At 39.3% G+C, this 17,502-nt stretch overlaps 1 protein-coding gene and 1 long non-coding RNA gene across 3 annotated transcripts; one reads left to right on the forward strand and one right to left on the reverse strand.

The window, feature by feature from the left end:
• Positions 1-891: 891 nt before the first annotated feature.
• tfa (transferrin-a) lies at positions 892-8,892 on the reverse strand. The gene is made up of 17 exons (XM_085378161.1): positions 8,807-8,892; positions 8,565-8,716; positions 7,828-7,930; positions 7,504-7,695; positions 6,565-6,694; positions 6,413-6,468; positions 5,878-6,050; positions 5,618-5,771; positions 5,367-5,530; positions 5,179-5,275; positions 5,062-5,082; positions 4,306-4,470; positions 3,941-4,091; positions 3,548-3,615; positions 3,281-3,462; positions 2,176-2,368; positions 892-2,052 (listed from the first exon to the last, which is right to left on the reverse strand). The coding sequence occupies exons 1-17, from the start codon at positions 8,844-8,846 to the stop codon at positions 2,009-2,011; spliced, it is 2,085 nt and encodes a 694-aa protein (XP_085234287.1). The 5' UTR covers positions 8,847-8,892; the 3' UTR covers positions 892-2,008.
• Positions 8,893-9,960: 1,068 nt separating this feature from the next.
• On the forward strand, positions 9,961-16,702 carry LOC146613440 (uncharacterized). 2 transcript variants are annotated; one of them, XR_014907055.1, is made up of 4 exons: positions 9,961-10,251; positions 11,734-11,793; positions 12,049-12,178; positions 16,468-16,702. It is a non-coding gene; the product is annotated as an uncharacterized LOC146613440 (long non-coding RNA). The 2 variants fall into 2 exon arrangements; XR_014907056.1 differs by having other exon boundaries at positions 12,052-12,178.
• Positions 16,703-17,502: the final 800 nt, after the last annotated feature.

The following is a 17,502-nucleotide window of genomic DNA, read 5'->3' on the forward strand; positions in this document are numbered from 1 at the left end:
AAATACCACTTTGGACTGAAACTTGGATGTTTCACTATTTTCTGACAATATATATATATAAAGTATAAAAGTATTCAGCAGATTCATGAAAAAAAAATCAGCTCTAGCATTAACTGATGTAGTTTTTCTTCTTTTTGTCATGTACAGTACAGGGTGAATATTCCTAAATATACTGCATATCTGAATAGAACTAAGTTGTGTCAAATAGGAGTCATATTCCAAAGCTCCTTTTCCCATGTTTAGGTTAATCCAACCATGTGTTTGTTCACCAGCCAAGTGTTAACAGGGGTTTCCAGAACATGCCAACCTGCTGTGAAGTCTCTATGATGGAACAGCTTCACATTGTTCATGCCACAGGATTTTGATTTGAATGTAAATTATCCAAAAGTCTTCAAAGTATCCAAAAAGCAGATGGTGCCACATTGTCTGTGCGATTCACTCAAACAGATTTTCCTCAAATTATGTTTATTTATTCATTTGCCTGCGAAGCCTGTGGAAATGCAGCTCAGCTGACTACCACGGTTAGAAACTGTACATCCATGTGCTTAAATATAGACTGGTAACAATTTGAAGGTAGCTAGTGAAATCACATTTTAATAAAATGTAGTCTACAGTTATACTTATTGTATTATAATTGTATAATGTACATTACCGGTACTGACAGTCATTCTGCTACATGTTTTTTCACCTAATGTTTCATTATTATTGAATGCACCTTCAGACAGCAGCTCTTTAAACCTGCACTCGAGCCAGTGACTCAGTGTTTTTGGTACTTGCAGTAAATGTGATAATATTGTCTTTTCTTTTTTGTTCTTTTGGTAACAATCATTAAGGGAGAAGATCAGATAAAACACCATCAGCGTTGTCAGAAATTGTGCTTTCACCGTGAAAGAGCATTGAAATGTCTTTATTTTACACCTCCTCCATCACCGTGTGGTACGCTGGAGCCACTATCAGGGACAAACAGAGACTGCAGCGTGTTGTGCGCTCTGCTGAGAAGGTGATTGGCTGCAGACTCCCATCTCTGCAGGACCTGTACACCTCCAGGACACTGCGGCGTGCAGCCCGGATCTCAGCTGACCCTTCTCACCCTGGACACAGTCTGTTTGACCTGCTCCCCTCAGGCAGGAGGCTCCGGTCCATTCGCACCAGAACCTCTCGCCACAAGAACAGTTTCTTCCCCTCTGCTGTTGGACACATGAACAATAACCACATGACTGTCCCCGCCACTAACACATGACCCTACGCTGTGTCACTGCATCATTTCATGTCTGGCACTGATCACCACCTGCACTCATGTATATATCTTTCTACGTAGCACTCATAATTCTTATTCTCATGTATATATGTTTGGCACTGATCACCACCTGCACTCATGTATATATCTTTCTACGTAGCACTCATAATTCTTATTCTCATGTATATATGTTTGGCACTGATCACCACCTGCACTCATGTATATATCTTTCTACGTAGCACTCATAATTCTTATTCTCATGTATATATGTTTGGCACTGATCACCACCTGCACTCATGTATATATCTTTCTACGTAGCACTCATAATTCTTATTCTCATGTATATATCTCATGTATATCTCATGCACATATCTCTCTTTCTACATAGCACTTTAATTCTTATTGTCTGCACTGAAGCACCGCAGCAATTTCCTAATGTTGTAAACCTCAACATCTGGCAATAAACCCATTCTGATTCTGATTCTGATTCTGATTTATTTGAGAAAAGTCAGTCGTGTGTTAACAAAACATAGTTGATCTAGTGACAAATGCAGTGTAACATGCTGTTTCAGCAGCATAAAAATAGCTATATGTGGAGATGATCGTTTCACATATTGTTGATTGGCAGGACTGATGATATTTGGTGTCAATTGTGCTTCTAAAAACAAGTCTATAGTAAGATCAGAAGAGGAGACAGGAGAAACACTATGTTTGGGTAAGTGCAGGAAGTAAGTGGGTAAGATGGCTGAATCACTGTGTTGTACATCTCCATTAGCCTTGCTGGCAGGTATGGAATGTGCAAGATTTTTCCAGATCTGTTGGGAAGAGAGGCAAACAAAAACAATTGGAGAATGTCGAGTATGAATGTTATTTTATCTGGTACAAGATGGTACAAAAGTACCATTTAAATGCTAAGTAATTTCTGCAGTAGTACAAACCTGGAGTAGTTTCGCTGCAATGTCTCACTGCCTTCATGGCTTCCATGTAAGGATTTCCCAAAAACTGCTCATAGGTTGTTCCCAGTGGTACCTCCTGGAGACACTTAGTGGAGTCCTTGAAGAGGAGGTTCTTTCCATTTTCTGACTGGAACATTCTGAATGAAGGATCGGTTCCGGTGTTTCCAAATCTGGCCTAAGAACACAATTTAGGTTTGAAGCAGTTATTTAGTTTAGATTTCTATTACACTGGTTACTTTACTCATTGAAACCGACAGAATGTGGAAAAACAGAAGTCATCATAACTTTTGTAACTATTGGTTTTTGAAATGCCAAGGTCCCCCCCACTTGAGATCAAGTGCAAGTACAGTCATATCAAAAAGAAAGTTTTCACAGGACTCTATGCAGTTGTGACAAACTAAGTACACTCCATGATTCAGTAGCAAGTAGAATCAACTTTGGGAGCAGTAACTTGAAGTGTTTGTGCCACGTTGCTGTGAAAGAAGCCCAAATCAACACCCCTCCATCACCAGTTTCTACTAGGTGTTTGTGCGAATATGTTTGATTTTCAACAAACGTGGTCCTGTACATTAAGGCCAGACGTTTCCACTTTGGTCTCGTCCGCCCAGAGAACATTGTTCCAGAAGTCTCTTGGTTTGTTCAGATGCAACTCTGCAAATATATATAGCTGTCCTGCTATGTTCTCTGTAGAGAGAAGCGGCTTTTTCTTTCCAAACAAGCCACATTTGCTCAGTATTTTTCTAATTCTGCTGTCATAAGCTTTAACTTGTTAACTGAGGCCTGTAGAGTCTTAGATGTAGCCCCTACAAAGGGACAATGTTAAAGTTGTCAGAGTTAATTGGCAACTATTTGGAAAAATTGGTTAAAAATTCATTGTTGTGCTCAAAACAGAATGCCAAACAAACTGTATGCAGCTTCTGTAATGAAAGGATGCTTCTCTATTTCAGACTCAGCATCTGTGTCGGCTAGAGAAGTTGAACCTTGATGTCAGATTTTTGCACTGGGAATTCAGTGCTTTGAAACAACAACAATTTTATTTTAAGCTCTTATTTCATTTCAAGTAGCTATCTTAGACTTTATCACAAACCTGCTGTTCCTGAAGGATGCGGACCACCTTACTGTGGCTTTCTGGGCGCGTCACCACAGCGTGTGCAGGCACCTGAGCCAAGTTACAAGTGGCATATTCACTGATCTCCACTGGTCCTTTCCCAGGGCAGATGAGCTGGTAATCAGAAGATCTCAGATTACGAGCCCAGTCTGGACCGTTACCTTCGATAAAGAGAGGTGGAATAAAGTTTAGAAGCTGTTGTAATGTCATCGGAGCAGGTAGTGCAGATCAGTGCAGTCCTCTTACCATTGCTGTTTTCTGTCACAATTGTGTGTTTAATGAAGGCAACATCACCACCACCCTCAACCAGACACCTGTAATGATATGCCATACATCATGACTTTGGAGACAAAGAGTGAAGTTGGGGGTAAATGGCTAACCAATTAAAAATTACACCTTATCACTGCTAAAGTTCACAAAAATTTTAAAAACGATTAAAAAGTTCTGGTTTTAGGAGGAAAACATGCTTCAGCTCTTGACACATTCTTGGCTGTTTACAAAAGAAATATATAAGAAAAAAAAAACATAACAGTAGCTGGCAAGATTGAGCAAGATTGTTTTCCTCTGCTTCCCGTCTCTTTGCTAACTTTCTCCTTATACACAAACTTGTATGCGATGCCATTCTGTTTCTTGCTGTACCTAAAGGCTCCAGCATAACCGTAGTACTTCTCATCAGCGCTGGCTTTGCATTTGGCCTGGTCTCCCACAGCTTTACCGCTGCCGACGCACAGAGAACAGAACGGAGAGTTGGGCTCTGCTCCGGGGGCACAGCCACTACTGAAGAACTTGGCTGATGAGAAGAAGAGATGCAGAAAGAGTTCCACAATCAGCAAACCTCTCTTTTGTCAAGGTTAATGGAAGATTGTGGCTTTTGTTTAAATACAGATTCATCACGTGAGTCATCTAAACAAACTTTTTTAGAAAAAGGGGAGTTGCATGATTTCTGTGGGTGGCTTTAAATTTCTTTCTGTTGGTAAAAGAAGGAGAAGCTTGCAGTCACTCACTGAAGTCACAGTCATGTTCTGTTTTGTAGATTTGACCCATGGGGATGTTCCAGCCAGCAGTTCTGCCGATTCCTGTGTGGCAAGACTTCTTGCCCTTCAGAGTGTCCCAGGTCACCCCTGAACCCTTCTTTACCACAGCAACAGCATAGTATGAGGAGGATGTGACTGAGAGTGGATACGGGAAGTAGAGGTAGACATTTCAGATGATTCAACTGCAGAGAGACGTTCATATAAATCTACTCTGTTTGTCACTGATTAATTTGAAATTAATCCACTTTTTAAAGGTCATCTTTCATTATAATGGTGGACACTTACAAAGCCGGAGCCACTAAAATTTTAAACAATGTACAAGCAATACCTTTGAGCTAAATGCTAGGTCTCCAGATTTATGTAAATGCTCAATTTGGGGATTTATTTAGTATTGTTTTTTTAATCTTGGTTGTTTGTAATGCCATAAAGAGACTATATCCTTAATATATAATGAAGACAAGCTCCATCCACCTGTTGTTCAAAGCTTCAGAAGTTTCAGAGGATAAACTAATAAATAAGGATTCCTTGAACTGGTTGTTCATATAAAGCTAGTTAAATTATAGTTGTAGTAGTAGAGTGGTAGAGTCCAAGGATAAAAATACAAATCTGGTCATCAGCACAACAGGTCATTGAAGTTGTGTTACAATTAAAATAATGCACTTCGAGACTTTTTAAAAAATTTGTCCATATCATAAAAAGAAGAGGAAAAAGATGAAAGTTTACTACCATCAGAGCGGCTGCACAACTCTGTGAGAGGAGACAAAATGAACAAATATTACTCATAAAAAAGTTGAAATAAGACACAGGATTGTGTGTGTGTTATTTCTTCTTCTTGTTATCTACCTTGCACATACTGCTCCACCATGACAGGAACCAGGCCACACTTTCCAGCCGTAAACACCTGACCTCCATCCACGGCCACTGCGTCGGCCTCTTTACGCTGCGGGGCGATTCAAAGCAGAGATGAATGTCACAGAGTGGAGACAAAAAATAATAAATTAACAGATTTTGATATTTCCTCCAGAGTTTACCATAATCTTCTTCAGGCACTCTTCAACTGTAGGGGCGTTCTGGCATTCAATGGAGGTGGTGTCCCCAGACACACTGTTGATGCTCCACGTGTCACACTTTGCGGTCTCAGCATGGCCCACAGCACACCATCTGATGGCAGGGGATGCATCGTCTGATGCCTGCTCTAGAGAGGGAAGAAAGACTTAGACATAAGCCAGACTGACACCTGACTAACAATTGCGTTTCTGCCTGTCTTGCTTGTGTTCTTTACCTTTTTTAAGGGAATGGACGATGCTCATGTAGTTCGCACCCAGATACAGGAAGGAGTCTGTGTTTGGGGGCACCCTCAAGAGCCTCACTGTTGAATCTTTGAACATCAGGTTCTTGGCGGGTGCGTAGGCTTCAGATGAGAAGAGGTTAAAGCTCTGAAAAGGCAGCAAGTGAGATGATTCATTAGGAAAGCAATGAGGCTGCTGAAACACAAGGAATCAGAATACGCTGAAATTAGATGTTATTCAGTGTACTTCCTACGTGGTCAGTCTGAACTTGGTCAAGGCTCTGCCAGATCAAGTCGGCCAGCTGTGGATCCTTGCGAGTAACAACAGCGTGAGCTGGCACTCTGGCTAGGGAGCAGGCTTTATAGTTGTCAATAGGTGCTCTGGTGTTGTCCTTGCACAGCAGCTCGTACGATGGCTTATCCGATTCTGGAAGTGTGATATGACACAGGTTTTACATCAGTGTTTTTCACAGTTATCCTTTCCCATATTTTGTAGAAGTTTCAGGGCGTTTAAGACGATTTTAATCAATGGAGAAAATGACATTCTTGGTCAACGTGATTGCTCTGAAATTTGCTTTGAAATTCTGCTCAACTTGTCCTTGACTTGTGCAGTGTGCAACAGTTGTATTTGTATGTCATGCATGTTCATCAGGTCCCCTCTTGTCCCTGTCGCTTTTCAAAATGAAACTTTTAAAAAAGCTTTTTTTTTTTGATAAATAAAACCTGACAATGCTATGATTCAGTGCTTCTTTACATGTTAGAATGGATAAAGGTTGTTGTGATACTGACCTGGCACAGTGAGATGCTTCACAAAAGCCACATCTCCAGCTCCCTCCACCAAACACCTGTCACAAAAGTCATATTATTACAGATAAAAGGTTTGGCTAAATGTGTAGACGTTTATGTTCACTAATGAGAAGCATTAAAAAGTGGACACTGACTGAAAGGCTCCATTGTAGTCATAGTAAGGCTCCCTCTGGGACCTGGAGCAGTCTCCCTTGCACAGTTCACACAGCTTGCTGCCTCTTGCTGCCCCAGGGGCACAGCTGGCATGGAAGAAGGTGCTCACAGCTGCATAACAAAAAACAAGGCCAGGGTCATAATTTAGAAAAGAAAACCAAAACACTGACAATAGAGCCAGAGTGTCACCACTGTCTCCCTTTAAAGACAAATATGAAAGTTCCCATATGCATTTTTATCATTTAGAAGTTTCATATTATACTGTGTGTGCAGAGTTTGCATCCCCTTGCATGGGATACTGCATACACCAGTTTCTTTCATGTTAGGTTAATTGTCAATTCTAAACTGACCATATGTACGAATGTGAGTGTGGGTGGTTTTCCTGTCTTTTCCTGGCCCCTAACAGACTGGCAACCTTTCGCGCCTCTCACCCTGAGAGCCAGGCTCCAGCCCCTGTGATCTGGAATTGGTTAAGAAGAAGATGGATGGATATTGATTTGTTCAACTGTCTAACAGGCCTAACTAGTCTAAACAGACTAGTTTTTGAACTTCAGTAAATTATATTTAACAAAAGGAAGTGTTATAAGTGATAAGAAGTGCTGACAGGCACAGGATTTTATAATCCCTGGGCAGAAGCCAGGTCTCTCTTGGAAATGACATTTTTAATCTCAATGAGATTTTTTTCCCTGGTTAAATAAAGGACTAATAAAAAAAGAAGCTAGGTAGCCCCTGTCTGTTTCTACTTTTCCTGTAGTTTTGATCCCGTCAATAAATTCTTGTCAGTAAAGCAAATAAGTGTGTTTAATTGTTTCTCAGGTGTCCAGTTTCTCATAAAAAGGTCTGATCTTATTGTCCTTTGACCATACATGCACTAAAACTGTCAAATGTTATTAGCTAACCAGAAACAAAAAGTCCTTTACCCTCCTCCAGAGGTTTGTCTTCAATGCCACCCCACTCAATAACATTCATGGTCACCAGAGATCCTATGGGAATGTTCCAGCCTGCAGATTTCCCCAAACCAGTGTGACATGATTTCTTCCCCCCGAGATCTCTGAAGCCAAATCCAGTGTTCTTCTTTGCCACAGCAACAGCATAGTAGCAGGTGTCCGTACCTGAATGAATGAAAAAAAAAATGGATATAATATTATTGAAACAGCTAAATCACATTCAAATAAAACGCTAAACATGTTCTTGCTTGAGCTTATTTCATTAGGCTACTAACGACAGCTGATGACTAGACATACCGGCGCCATAGTCCTCAGCAATGATGGGATAGAGGTCATAGTTGTTCAAGCCAGCAGTGTAAATGTCCCCACCATCCACAGTAATGGCATCTGCTTCACCAGCCTGCCGGAGAGTATTTGCTGTATGACTGAGGTCAAGTCATTTTTACATAGGGGGGGGGGGAGTTATTCATCCTCAGCAAACATGATGCAATCATTTTGAGTAAAGTGAGTAAAGCTGAAATATATAAAATCAAATGTTTATTTAATGAGCTAAATAATCATCAAGGAAAATGTGCTTGGTATAAACTGAATCCATGCCAATCAAATAAATTTTATTTGACAAGCTTCCATTAAATGTAACATTTAAATTGTATTTATGTAACCAAATGAAATTGAATATTTAGATACAATTGAAATAGTTAAAGTCAAATCATTTGGTTCGGATTTTATTTTTTTATTTTTTAACTCGACTCTATTTTTCTAGAACACTCCACAGCAGATACAGTTAGTTTATCTTTACTTTAGATATGTTTTAGTAGTAGTTCGAGTATGAACCTACTCGAAGAAAGTGAAGAAAAAAAAAACAATAAAATGAAGTCATTACATTCACTTATTTTTATTTAAGTAACATTTCAGAATAAGCCGAGCACTGTGAAGCACTTCAGTTACATTGCGTTTATAACAACTGCCCTGGTCAAAGTCTATTATTGAGTATTTGTGGTTAATTTGGTGCTCTGGATGTAAAAAGCGCTCACCTTAATGGCAATAATGCACTCGAGGGTGTTTTCTTTTTTCACACAGGAGAACGCAGGAGCCGCAGCGGCGAGATCTAAACATTTACGCAATTCTTGGTCCGACTTGACGCACCATTTCACCTTCTGAGAGCCGGGTCGGGCGAACGCGCTGGCTGTTAAAACACATGGATGTCAGTTTGGATTGAAAATGTGATGTCATGTGTGTGATTAAATATAGTAGTGCGGGGCTGAAAAGCTTTTACCGAGCAGTCCGAGCAGCGCCACTAGGAGGAGGGGCTTCATGTTGGGCGGTGGGGTCTCCGGATCAGCAGAGCAGAGAGACTGGGAGGCTGCTCGGGCTTTTATAGCAAACCTGAGTGGACCGGGACAAAAGATAAAAATGCCAGAGTTTGCTCAGGTTTCCTAATGTGTGCGCATGTGGGGGCGCACGTGTGTACTTTAGTGTGCAAAAGACAGAGATTAGGTTTCATGGACAATCTGAAATTGCCACATAATACGAAATAACATTTAGTCATCTGAAACAGTTTGTTTGCACAATTTGAAATCAGAAATATTTAGAGATGAGCATATTTAGGATACACGTGCAGGACCAAAAATCTTTGTTTTCAGGTGGGTTAAAGGTTTGGTCAGAGGACAAAACATTCTGCAGCACAGAGTCTAAACTACATTTAAGAGTAAAAAAACAAAACAATAACAAAAACCCCTGGAGTTTTTACTGCAGTAAAGCATTCTGGTCTCAGGACTAACCAGCCACGTGAAAAGGATTTTGGTGTCTGAATAAAAGTATATATGGCACAATGTAAAAATACTCCACATGTAAAAAGCCCTGCAATGGAATATCTTCATAGTCATGCTGAAGTTAACTTAAAAAAGAAAGAAAGAAAGAAAAATCGAAACTTTGGTTCAGAATATAACTCTGGACTGCTTAAAGTAGAGAATTTAATATACTCATGTGATGTTTTGCAGGAAAGAATGGATGTCCTGAAATATTTGTTGTGGAAACATCTGTAAAATATTTTAATTTTTTAGTAAATACGTGGAATAGAAGTATAAATGCCACCAGACTTTATATAGCACACAAAATATTGTATTTCTTGAGAAAATGTCTTTATTTTGCAATTTGTTTTTTAATTTAATATAATTGTCTTTATTCTGTATCCAGAAGTGGCATGAAAGTTTCATTCAATATTCATAATTATTCAGCCTCTAAAATCAGAACCTGCAAACTTTTCTTTTGTTTTTTTTTTTTACTTGGGAGCTGTGTTTACAGAGTCAATATTACCCAATGCAAGCACTAAGGTTCATGCTGATTTGCACATTTGACCGCTTCCTTTATTCTCAGCCATCAAATGTAGAGATATCACATAATACCTCTCATAATACATTTCATGTTTAATGATGCATGTTCGGTGGTGTAACTTTGGAAGATCCAAAACATGATTCTGGATGGATTTAATACTTAATGTAGCAACATTACTGTAGTACACCATCCTTTAATATTGGATAAGAAGAAGAAGAATATTTGCTGTATCTAGAAACTACTTAGTATTTCTGGAATTAGGAGACATAATTTACCACTCACAATGAAGTAATCAAAATAAAATATTATTATTGTTAACTAATTAACCTAATTTTTACAGCTCTGCAGAGGACTGCACACCATCCTGCGTCCACAGCCAAAGCCTGTGTAAGTGAAAACTGATCTATTTTTTATTTTGCATCATCTGCTTTTCTTTCTTGCTTCTGCAGTGTTTTATTATCCAAATTCATTTTTATTCATGCAGTTTTTGTTCTGTGCTGCTGTGTCCGTTTGCAACTTTAAATGTCTTACTTGGCTGAAGCAGGTAAAACTTAAAGGAACAATAGTGTTAGGTATTTTAGTACCATGGTAGCATTTACTGGATATTGTTTTATAGTGACATTATACAGGAAAACTCTGTCATTCAATAAGGCCCCTTTGTTTTAGTTCTTTTTCTCTTTGACCCAAGAATTGATGTGTGAGAATCACAGGCTGGTACAAGGTTGAAATACCACAGAGATCACTCCCTCAGCTACATTAGTTTCTTAATCTTTTAGGAGACGCCTGTTGAAGGCCAAATGGTTTGTTTCAGATTTCACTAATGTAAGAACTCTTTGTTTTGTGCCTTGAAAATATGTCGCTGAGATAATCACAATTGTAGCTGAACTGATAAACTACACAAAGGATGCTTCTTCACCCATGGGCAGGAAGACGCTGCCTTATCTTGGTCTGTACTGGTTTAAACTGATAAATCTGCTGTTTCATGAATTTTACCCTCTATATAAACTGTTGTACTTGTGAATAAAGTTGAGTCACTTTGGGAAGACAATCTAAAGCAGTCTCTGTTTTCTTGTTCTCCCAAGCTGCTCCCGAGCTCGTACTAACACGCTGAATGGCATGCTTGAATATTACTTGAGAATATATTTGACTGTGTTACAGACTAAGGGACATTCTCTGCTGATAGGTGAAGGTACATTCTCTGCTGATAGACGTCCACGCCTCGAAGGAAGTCGATCCACGGATTAGGCCTTGGAAACCGTTTCCTTCAAATAGGAAACCTAAAATAATCATTTTTAATAACAGAATAAGGTCCAGTGAAGATGATGAGTAGCAGAAGTAGCTAAATTATCCCTTATATCAATTTTAAAGATAAAGGTTGGACCCATCCAACTTTGAAATTGGGCCAGCCATGAATAAAATTGATAATCGGAACAAAAAGCACATCTCTTCCATGCTTCTTTCTTTAAAAAAAAAAAAAAAGCAAAATAAGAGGGAAAGAAATATTTATGCAGATTTTGCTCCCAGCTCTAGATATAATAACACATAATTGTGGAATAGGTGATTGCAAGTATTAATATTGCTATGGTTAAATTTACTTTACAACATGAGGAATTAGTCCAGCCATCTTATCAGGGTCTCTGATACAGTATTATTCACCATCAGCTGAGAAATCAATATGATACCCCTGAGTATTGAGAAATGTTTACATCTAAAATAAACCCATTCCACAAAGAGGACAGTTCTGAGTAGGGAAAGTTTGAGTGCACATTTTTAAGGTGTTATGCTGACCTTAGAGTGGGCTTGCAGGAAGTACCCCTAAATAATACAAGCAGGGAAAGTACAGATTGTGAAATGTTTCTTTTTTTTCAGGTAATCAGCACAAATGTGTGACTTGGAAGATAAACTAGCAAAACTGAAATGTGTCCAAAGGTGAGTCTGCAGATTACACAAGTCTTTATTTTGAGAGATTAAAGTCCTCAAAATCAAGATAAGCTTACTTTATAGACTTATCTATGAAGTAGAAACTGATCTCCTGCCAAATAAAGTTGTACCTTATCAAATAGTTGTAATACGCTGATAACAAACATATTTCTGTGCTTTAGATTATCAGTTACATTTATCGTTATTATAATTTTGTATTTAACTTTATTTTAATAAATCATGACTACTTCCCATTCTAATCAGCAGGACGAAACAGTGTGATGATGTGGGTCATGATGCTCAGAGCGCACTTCACTGGACATCTGTGGGAGATGCATGGCAGGAACCTGGCACCGGTTGACTGTCTTTCTTTGGCTGTGTTTGTGCATGCATGGTAAGCATTTGTGAGGTTTTGTAGTTCTTCTTCTCTCCAGGTCTTCAGTTCCTTCACTTCCTTCCCACAGTACGTGAGTTTTTATGTTTTATGCAAACTTGGCATCATGATTGCCCCATACGTCCAGCTGAGCCATCATACTCCAGCTTTGTGACACAGCAGAAACAGGGTCAGGACACAGCCGGGGGAAGGCGGCTGTAGTGTTTGACTGGTGGAGGAGGAGGTGGTGTTGTGAATGACGGCCTCCTTGTAAGAAAATCCATCACTCAGTGATACAGAGAGGGTCGAAGTCCAAGTAGCGCCAGGCTGCCATTCAGTTTTTGTGGAATGATTGTATTAATTGTAGGACTAAATCCCAGGAGGAGACACAGGAGTCCAGGTTAATCATTTCTGTGTATAAGCATCTCTTTCTATTGCTAGGGTGCGGAGTGTGTTTCTATTAGGTATACACTGGACAGATATTGCTCATGCAGCTGATCTGATGGGGTATTTGCTGCAAGGGTTGTTTATTTTCTTGCCCTGTTTTGTGTTATGAACCTAAAGAACTCAGATGAACCAGAAGAAATACAAATGAATGTTGTGGGCATCTGAGGTATGTAGTCTGGAATTGATCTTGAATGATTTTAGCCCTCGTTACAGTGTCTGTCTTGTGAGTCTGCAGTTCAATCTGAATGTTGTGCTTTTGTTAATCTTTGCTGACACTTCACTCAGAACTGCTTGGGCCATGAATTGTCTTTCATTTGATTCTACAAAACTTTATTAATCCTAACAGAAATTAATTCATCATGGTGGTTAACTCCTGCCGCACACACTAGAATTAAACATTTACGCTATAAAAAAATCAAAGAAGATTATTGCTGTCAGTCCCATTTTTAAAGGACTTTGAGGTGCTTGATAACACACCTGGCAATCCCGTAACATACCTGTCCAGCTTTTGCAGGCAGGACCGTTTCTTGTCATAAGATCAGAAAACAGAACCAAATAAAATCGTCACACAGTTCTATATTTTTATATGTGGCTGTGAACATGAATTTGAACACCATTATTTGTCTTTGTAGCTTTGTGACTGAACTTTCTGAAGTGTAGGATTATTGCGAAGGACTGCGTATCAGAGATTATTGTTCGCTAAGTCATTCTGACTGTGCTGAGTCAGAGGAGATAAGCTTATCATCCATGGCTGTTCTCCTAGAGTACACAGAGCAGGGGAATAACAAAGTACTGTAGTCTGCATAAACGGGTGAGCTTCAAGAGCAGATGCTTTGTTGTATTTTTTATGGTCATCTTTGTTTTTAAGGTTTTGTTCCACTGTGCATGCAATAACCCCTTCAGGTGCAGGTGAAATGCTGTGTGCTACTGTAAGATGTGAAGGCGTGTTCAAGGCAGGCGTTTGAGTGAGAGGCAACACTGGAGTTAACTGTGACACATGAGCCAGGAGTGATTCATCTTGAGGCCCACACATGAGTACACTTTGAGAAAGTGTCAGTTTGTAGAAAAACATCCATCTCCTCCATCAGGAATCGGAGACATCGGGCTCCTCAGTTATTCATACTGTTATTACGTCACTGATAGAAATGGTGACTTTAATTGCACCTTCAGTAGAGATTGACATTAAAGTGGAAGGAGACATATTCAGAGCTGCTTCTCTGATACCTGAACAGCCGTCATTCTGAATTATTCCTGTCATACAGTCAACTCCAGGAAACTCCAGGAGTTTTTGGGCAATGTCACCACACTGGAGTTTAAATAAACAATCAAGATGTTTAGGAATTTCAGCGATTTTTCTAAACAGATCCCCGTTTTCAGAGGCTCATAAGTGATTTTAAGACTCACAGGCACTTTCATGGCAAGTTGAGGCTTGTTCCCTCATCAATTCATGATATACTTGGCAAAAGATCTGGATTTCACTCAAGTCTGAGGGCAGATGATGTCATGGTTAACCTGTAGAGAAATGATAGGAAGACTGGAGGATCATGCTGAAGTGAGTTACTCAGGTGTGTTTTGGGAAACTGGTGGCCAGTTATTGAAAGATTTATGGTGGCACCTTGCTTCTTTTTGCTCCTGGACATTTTCAGATATTCGTATACTTTCCCCAGAATCTGTGTTTTTACACAATCTATTGCAGGTCTACAGAAAAGCCACTGAACCTCCATGCTAGGTTTTCATTCTGGGATACACAATTACATGCAAGGATCTTATATGAGCTAATTTGCATCTCTTCCTGTTATGAGCAATACTTAATGGATTTCAGTCAAGTTGTAGTAACTTGTAACTTTTTGTTGATTGAGTTAAATCCATTTCATAAAGAGTACAAAAGAAAATGTGCAAAACCTGCAAGAGTCTAAAAACTCTCCAAATATGCATAAATATTAGTGGGTACTCCATGGAGGTCATAAAATTGGGACTCCTAAGGAACAAATCAAAGGTCAACACATCAAGCACCAACAGCATCTTCACTGGAGCTCCTATAAAGTTTTCAAACTCTGAAAAAGCTCCCCAGGGGACACAGAAGACTAAAATCCCAGTCTGAGTACTGGTTCATGTGATGTCCAAACTGAACTTTATGTCTAAACTCAACCCAAAAATGGCTCACTGTTTATTAACTGTTATTGATTTGTTCTGAGAATGAGCTAAGAGGTAATCAGACAACTGGGGTCACCAGCCTTTTATGCAACAGACAAACCCTTTGAACAAACAAAGCCTGAGGGCTGCTGTCCTGCTGTGTCATTAAAATTTCAGCACCGATTAATCAACTCGGCTTCAGTGTGAAATTGATTTAGGTCATTGCTACTCGATGTGGGCTTTTAAACTGTTGCTCCTTTATTTGGAGGTACCAGAAATTCAGCAGGGGAAAAACACAATTTCTCTGACTGACTGACAAAGTGAAAAAGAAAATGCATGTTTTAAAGAGTTTCCTGCTCTGAAGATGTGACTTTGGAACACACAGTAATCTCAGACTTGCGAAACTTCTGATGGGCTTAATGATTTTTCGTGGGGGGAAATGGTTTTAGCTGTTCTGTTTTAGTCAGCAATAAAATTTCCCTTCGCCCTCCTGTGTTTATTCACCCTTGTCCTTTACACAAAAAGCAGGAGGTGAAAGAATGATTGTCTCATACTGTATTATCCACACAGCGAGGGGAGTGAAACAGACTCAAGACTCCTCATCTGTTTGCACAGCTGCACACTGTACTCTTTCACCTCTGACCACTGCCCCCCACACCAGGCACTGTTAATAACAATTTTCAGGTGTTGTCCAGGGATTTTTCTTTTGGAAAGATCTCATTCTAATCTATGAGTCACAGCAGTGGTCACATATTAGTTTAAAAAGACCAGACAACTGCTTCTAGGTGGGTGTGACAAACAATATGTCAACCCATCAAACTGGAAATAATGCCTGTCACACAAAGAGTTGATGCCAGTGATGCAGGAGCATCAAGTCTTGTATTAACTGTGAGATTTCTTATTTGCGAAGAAAGATGTTTTGATTGATTGGACAAAATTTGAAGCCAACATTCAATTTGCAGCACATACAGCCCATTTTTTATCCAGACCAGTGAAACTCCCATTTCAGTTAGTAAAAAGAAGTTTACCTACACACTTGGCTGTGATGTCTTAACCCTTTCAGGCTCAAATTAAACTTTTTGTTGCTAATGCACAACCAAGTCCTGCAGTGGTACTTCTGAGTAAAAAAAAAAACCTCATAAAATATGTATGTGGGGTAACCAGGTTGTTAGTTTTTAACTGTTGCAAATCGGCAACGCCTGCCTCGAGAGGGTTAATAAAAGCAGCCATGTAAATTCAACAGTATATCTTCGTTTTTCTTTATGTTAAAGAAATATTGTTTGGGCTTAAACTGCAAGAAATAAATACGCAAAATTAGACAACGTCTGGTAGCTCAGACTGTGCTCTAATTACAAAACAAAGCTTCTGTCAATTCAAAGATTTGATTTCAAAATTGCTTTTTGTGAACCCACTTTAAAAAACAACAAATTTTTTTAATAGCTGATGGAACTTTTCTGTCATTTAATTGTTTATCTGTCTCTTAATTACTTTGGCGTTGTATGAATGGCCATGGAGGAGACTTTATCAGCAAGAAAAATGAATGAAATCTAAATCTAATAAATCCATCTAAAAGTCCAAAATTCATGCCCTCCTTCATATTTTCCAAAGTCTTCCAGTGGACCAGATAGTGGATCTTTGCTGGGCTGCTTCTAGTCCCCTGGCCTTATGATTGTTACCACTGACATAGATCACTGTAACATTTTTAAGAAACATCACCTCTTTTCTTCCAGGACTGGACGCCTGAGTGAAAAACTTAAACACAGAAAAATCTCTGGGAAGGAAACAGCTCATACTCCACCACAGAAACCCCTGCACCAGTTAACACGTGCATGACTCCAAGTGACGAAACGCTACGTCCAGATGAACAGAATCAACTTTTGGAGATTTACTTACCTTGATGATTGAGAATGCATCAAGATACTTCCTAAAACTTTTTTTTTTTTTTTAATCTGAACAGTTAAAACTTAAAACACTGCTTATAAAATATTGGTGTCAGTGTCTTTTTGGTCTTAGTGGAATTTTCACCTGCGTTCGGGGAATTGTTGGTATTTAAGGTACGTTATCACCACCATCTGTCCATATTAAGAAACACAAACCTGCTCAGTCTGAACAGACACACAGAAAAGTCTTTAACAGCCTCAGCACAAAAAAAAAAAAATCTAAATACACCGCTCCAAAAAAAATTAAATTAAATTAAAAAAAGTTACAGGAACACTTAAATCACACATTGGTTCTTGATGACAAAATATTCAGGCTGAAAGTTTTTACTGATACACACTGTAATTTGCTGAGAACAAAATTATGTAACAAAAGCCAGGGGAAACCAAAATCATCAAATCACAACAAAAAAGCTATAAATTTATATCAGAGTGATCAGACTAATCTGGCTCACTAATGTTTACAGCCTCAATGTGCCTCCATGCACTTCAGACATCTGGGTACGCTCCTGGTCAGACAGTGGATGATGCCCTGGTTCATCTTCTCCCAGATCCTGGATCAGAGCATAAGTGAGGTACTAGATAATCTGTGGGACTCATAAATATTGTTCTAGGGCCATGATACCTATGCCTTTACCACTATGGCTACACACTGCCCACACGAGGCAAGGCATCACTCTGCACCAGCAAAAGATGTAAAGTGAATCTGAGGATTTCATCTCTATACCCAACTGCTGTTGGCTAACACACGGAGGTCTCTATGCAAGGAAATCCCACTTGAGACCACCACTGCCCAACCTGTCATACTAGATAATGTTGCAGAAAACA

This window comes from Diplotaxodon limnothrissa, linkage group LG18 (genome assembly GCF_057381915.1).
Source record: "Diplotaxodon limnothrissa isolate DT_005_m linkage group LG18, D_limnothrissa_male_GT1.1, whole genome shotgun sequence".
Taxonomy (NCBI): domain Eukaryota; kingdom Metazoa; phylum Chordata; class Actinopteri; order Cichliformes; family Cichlidae; genus Diplotaxodon; species Diplotaxodon limnothrissa.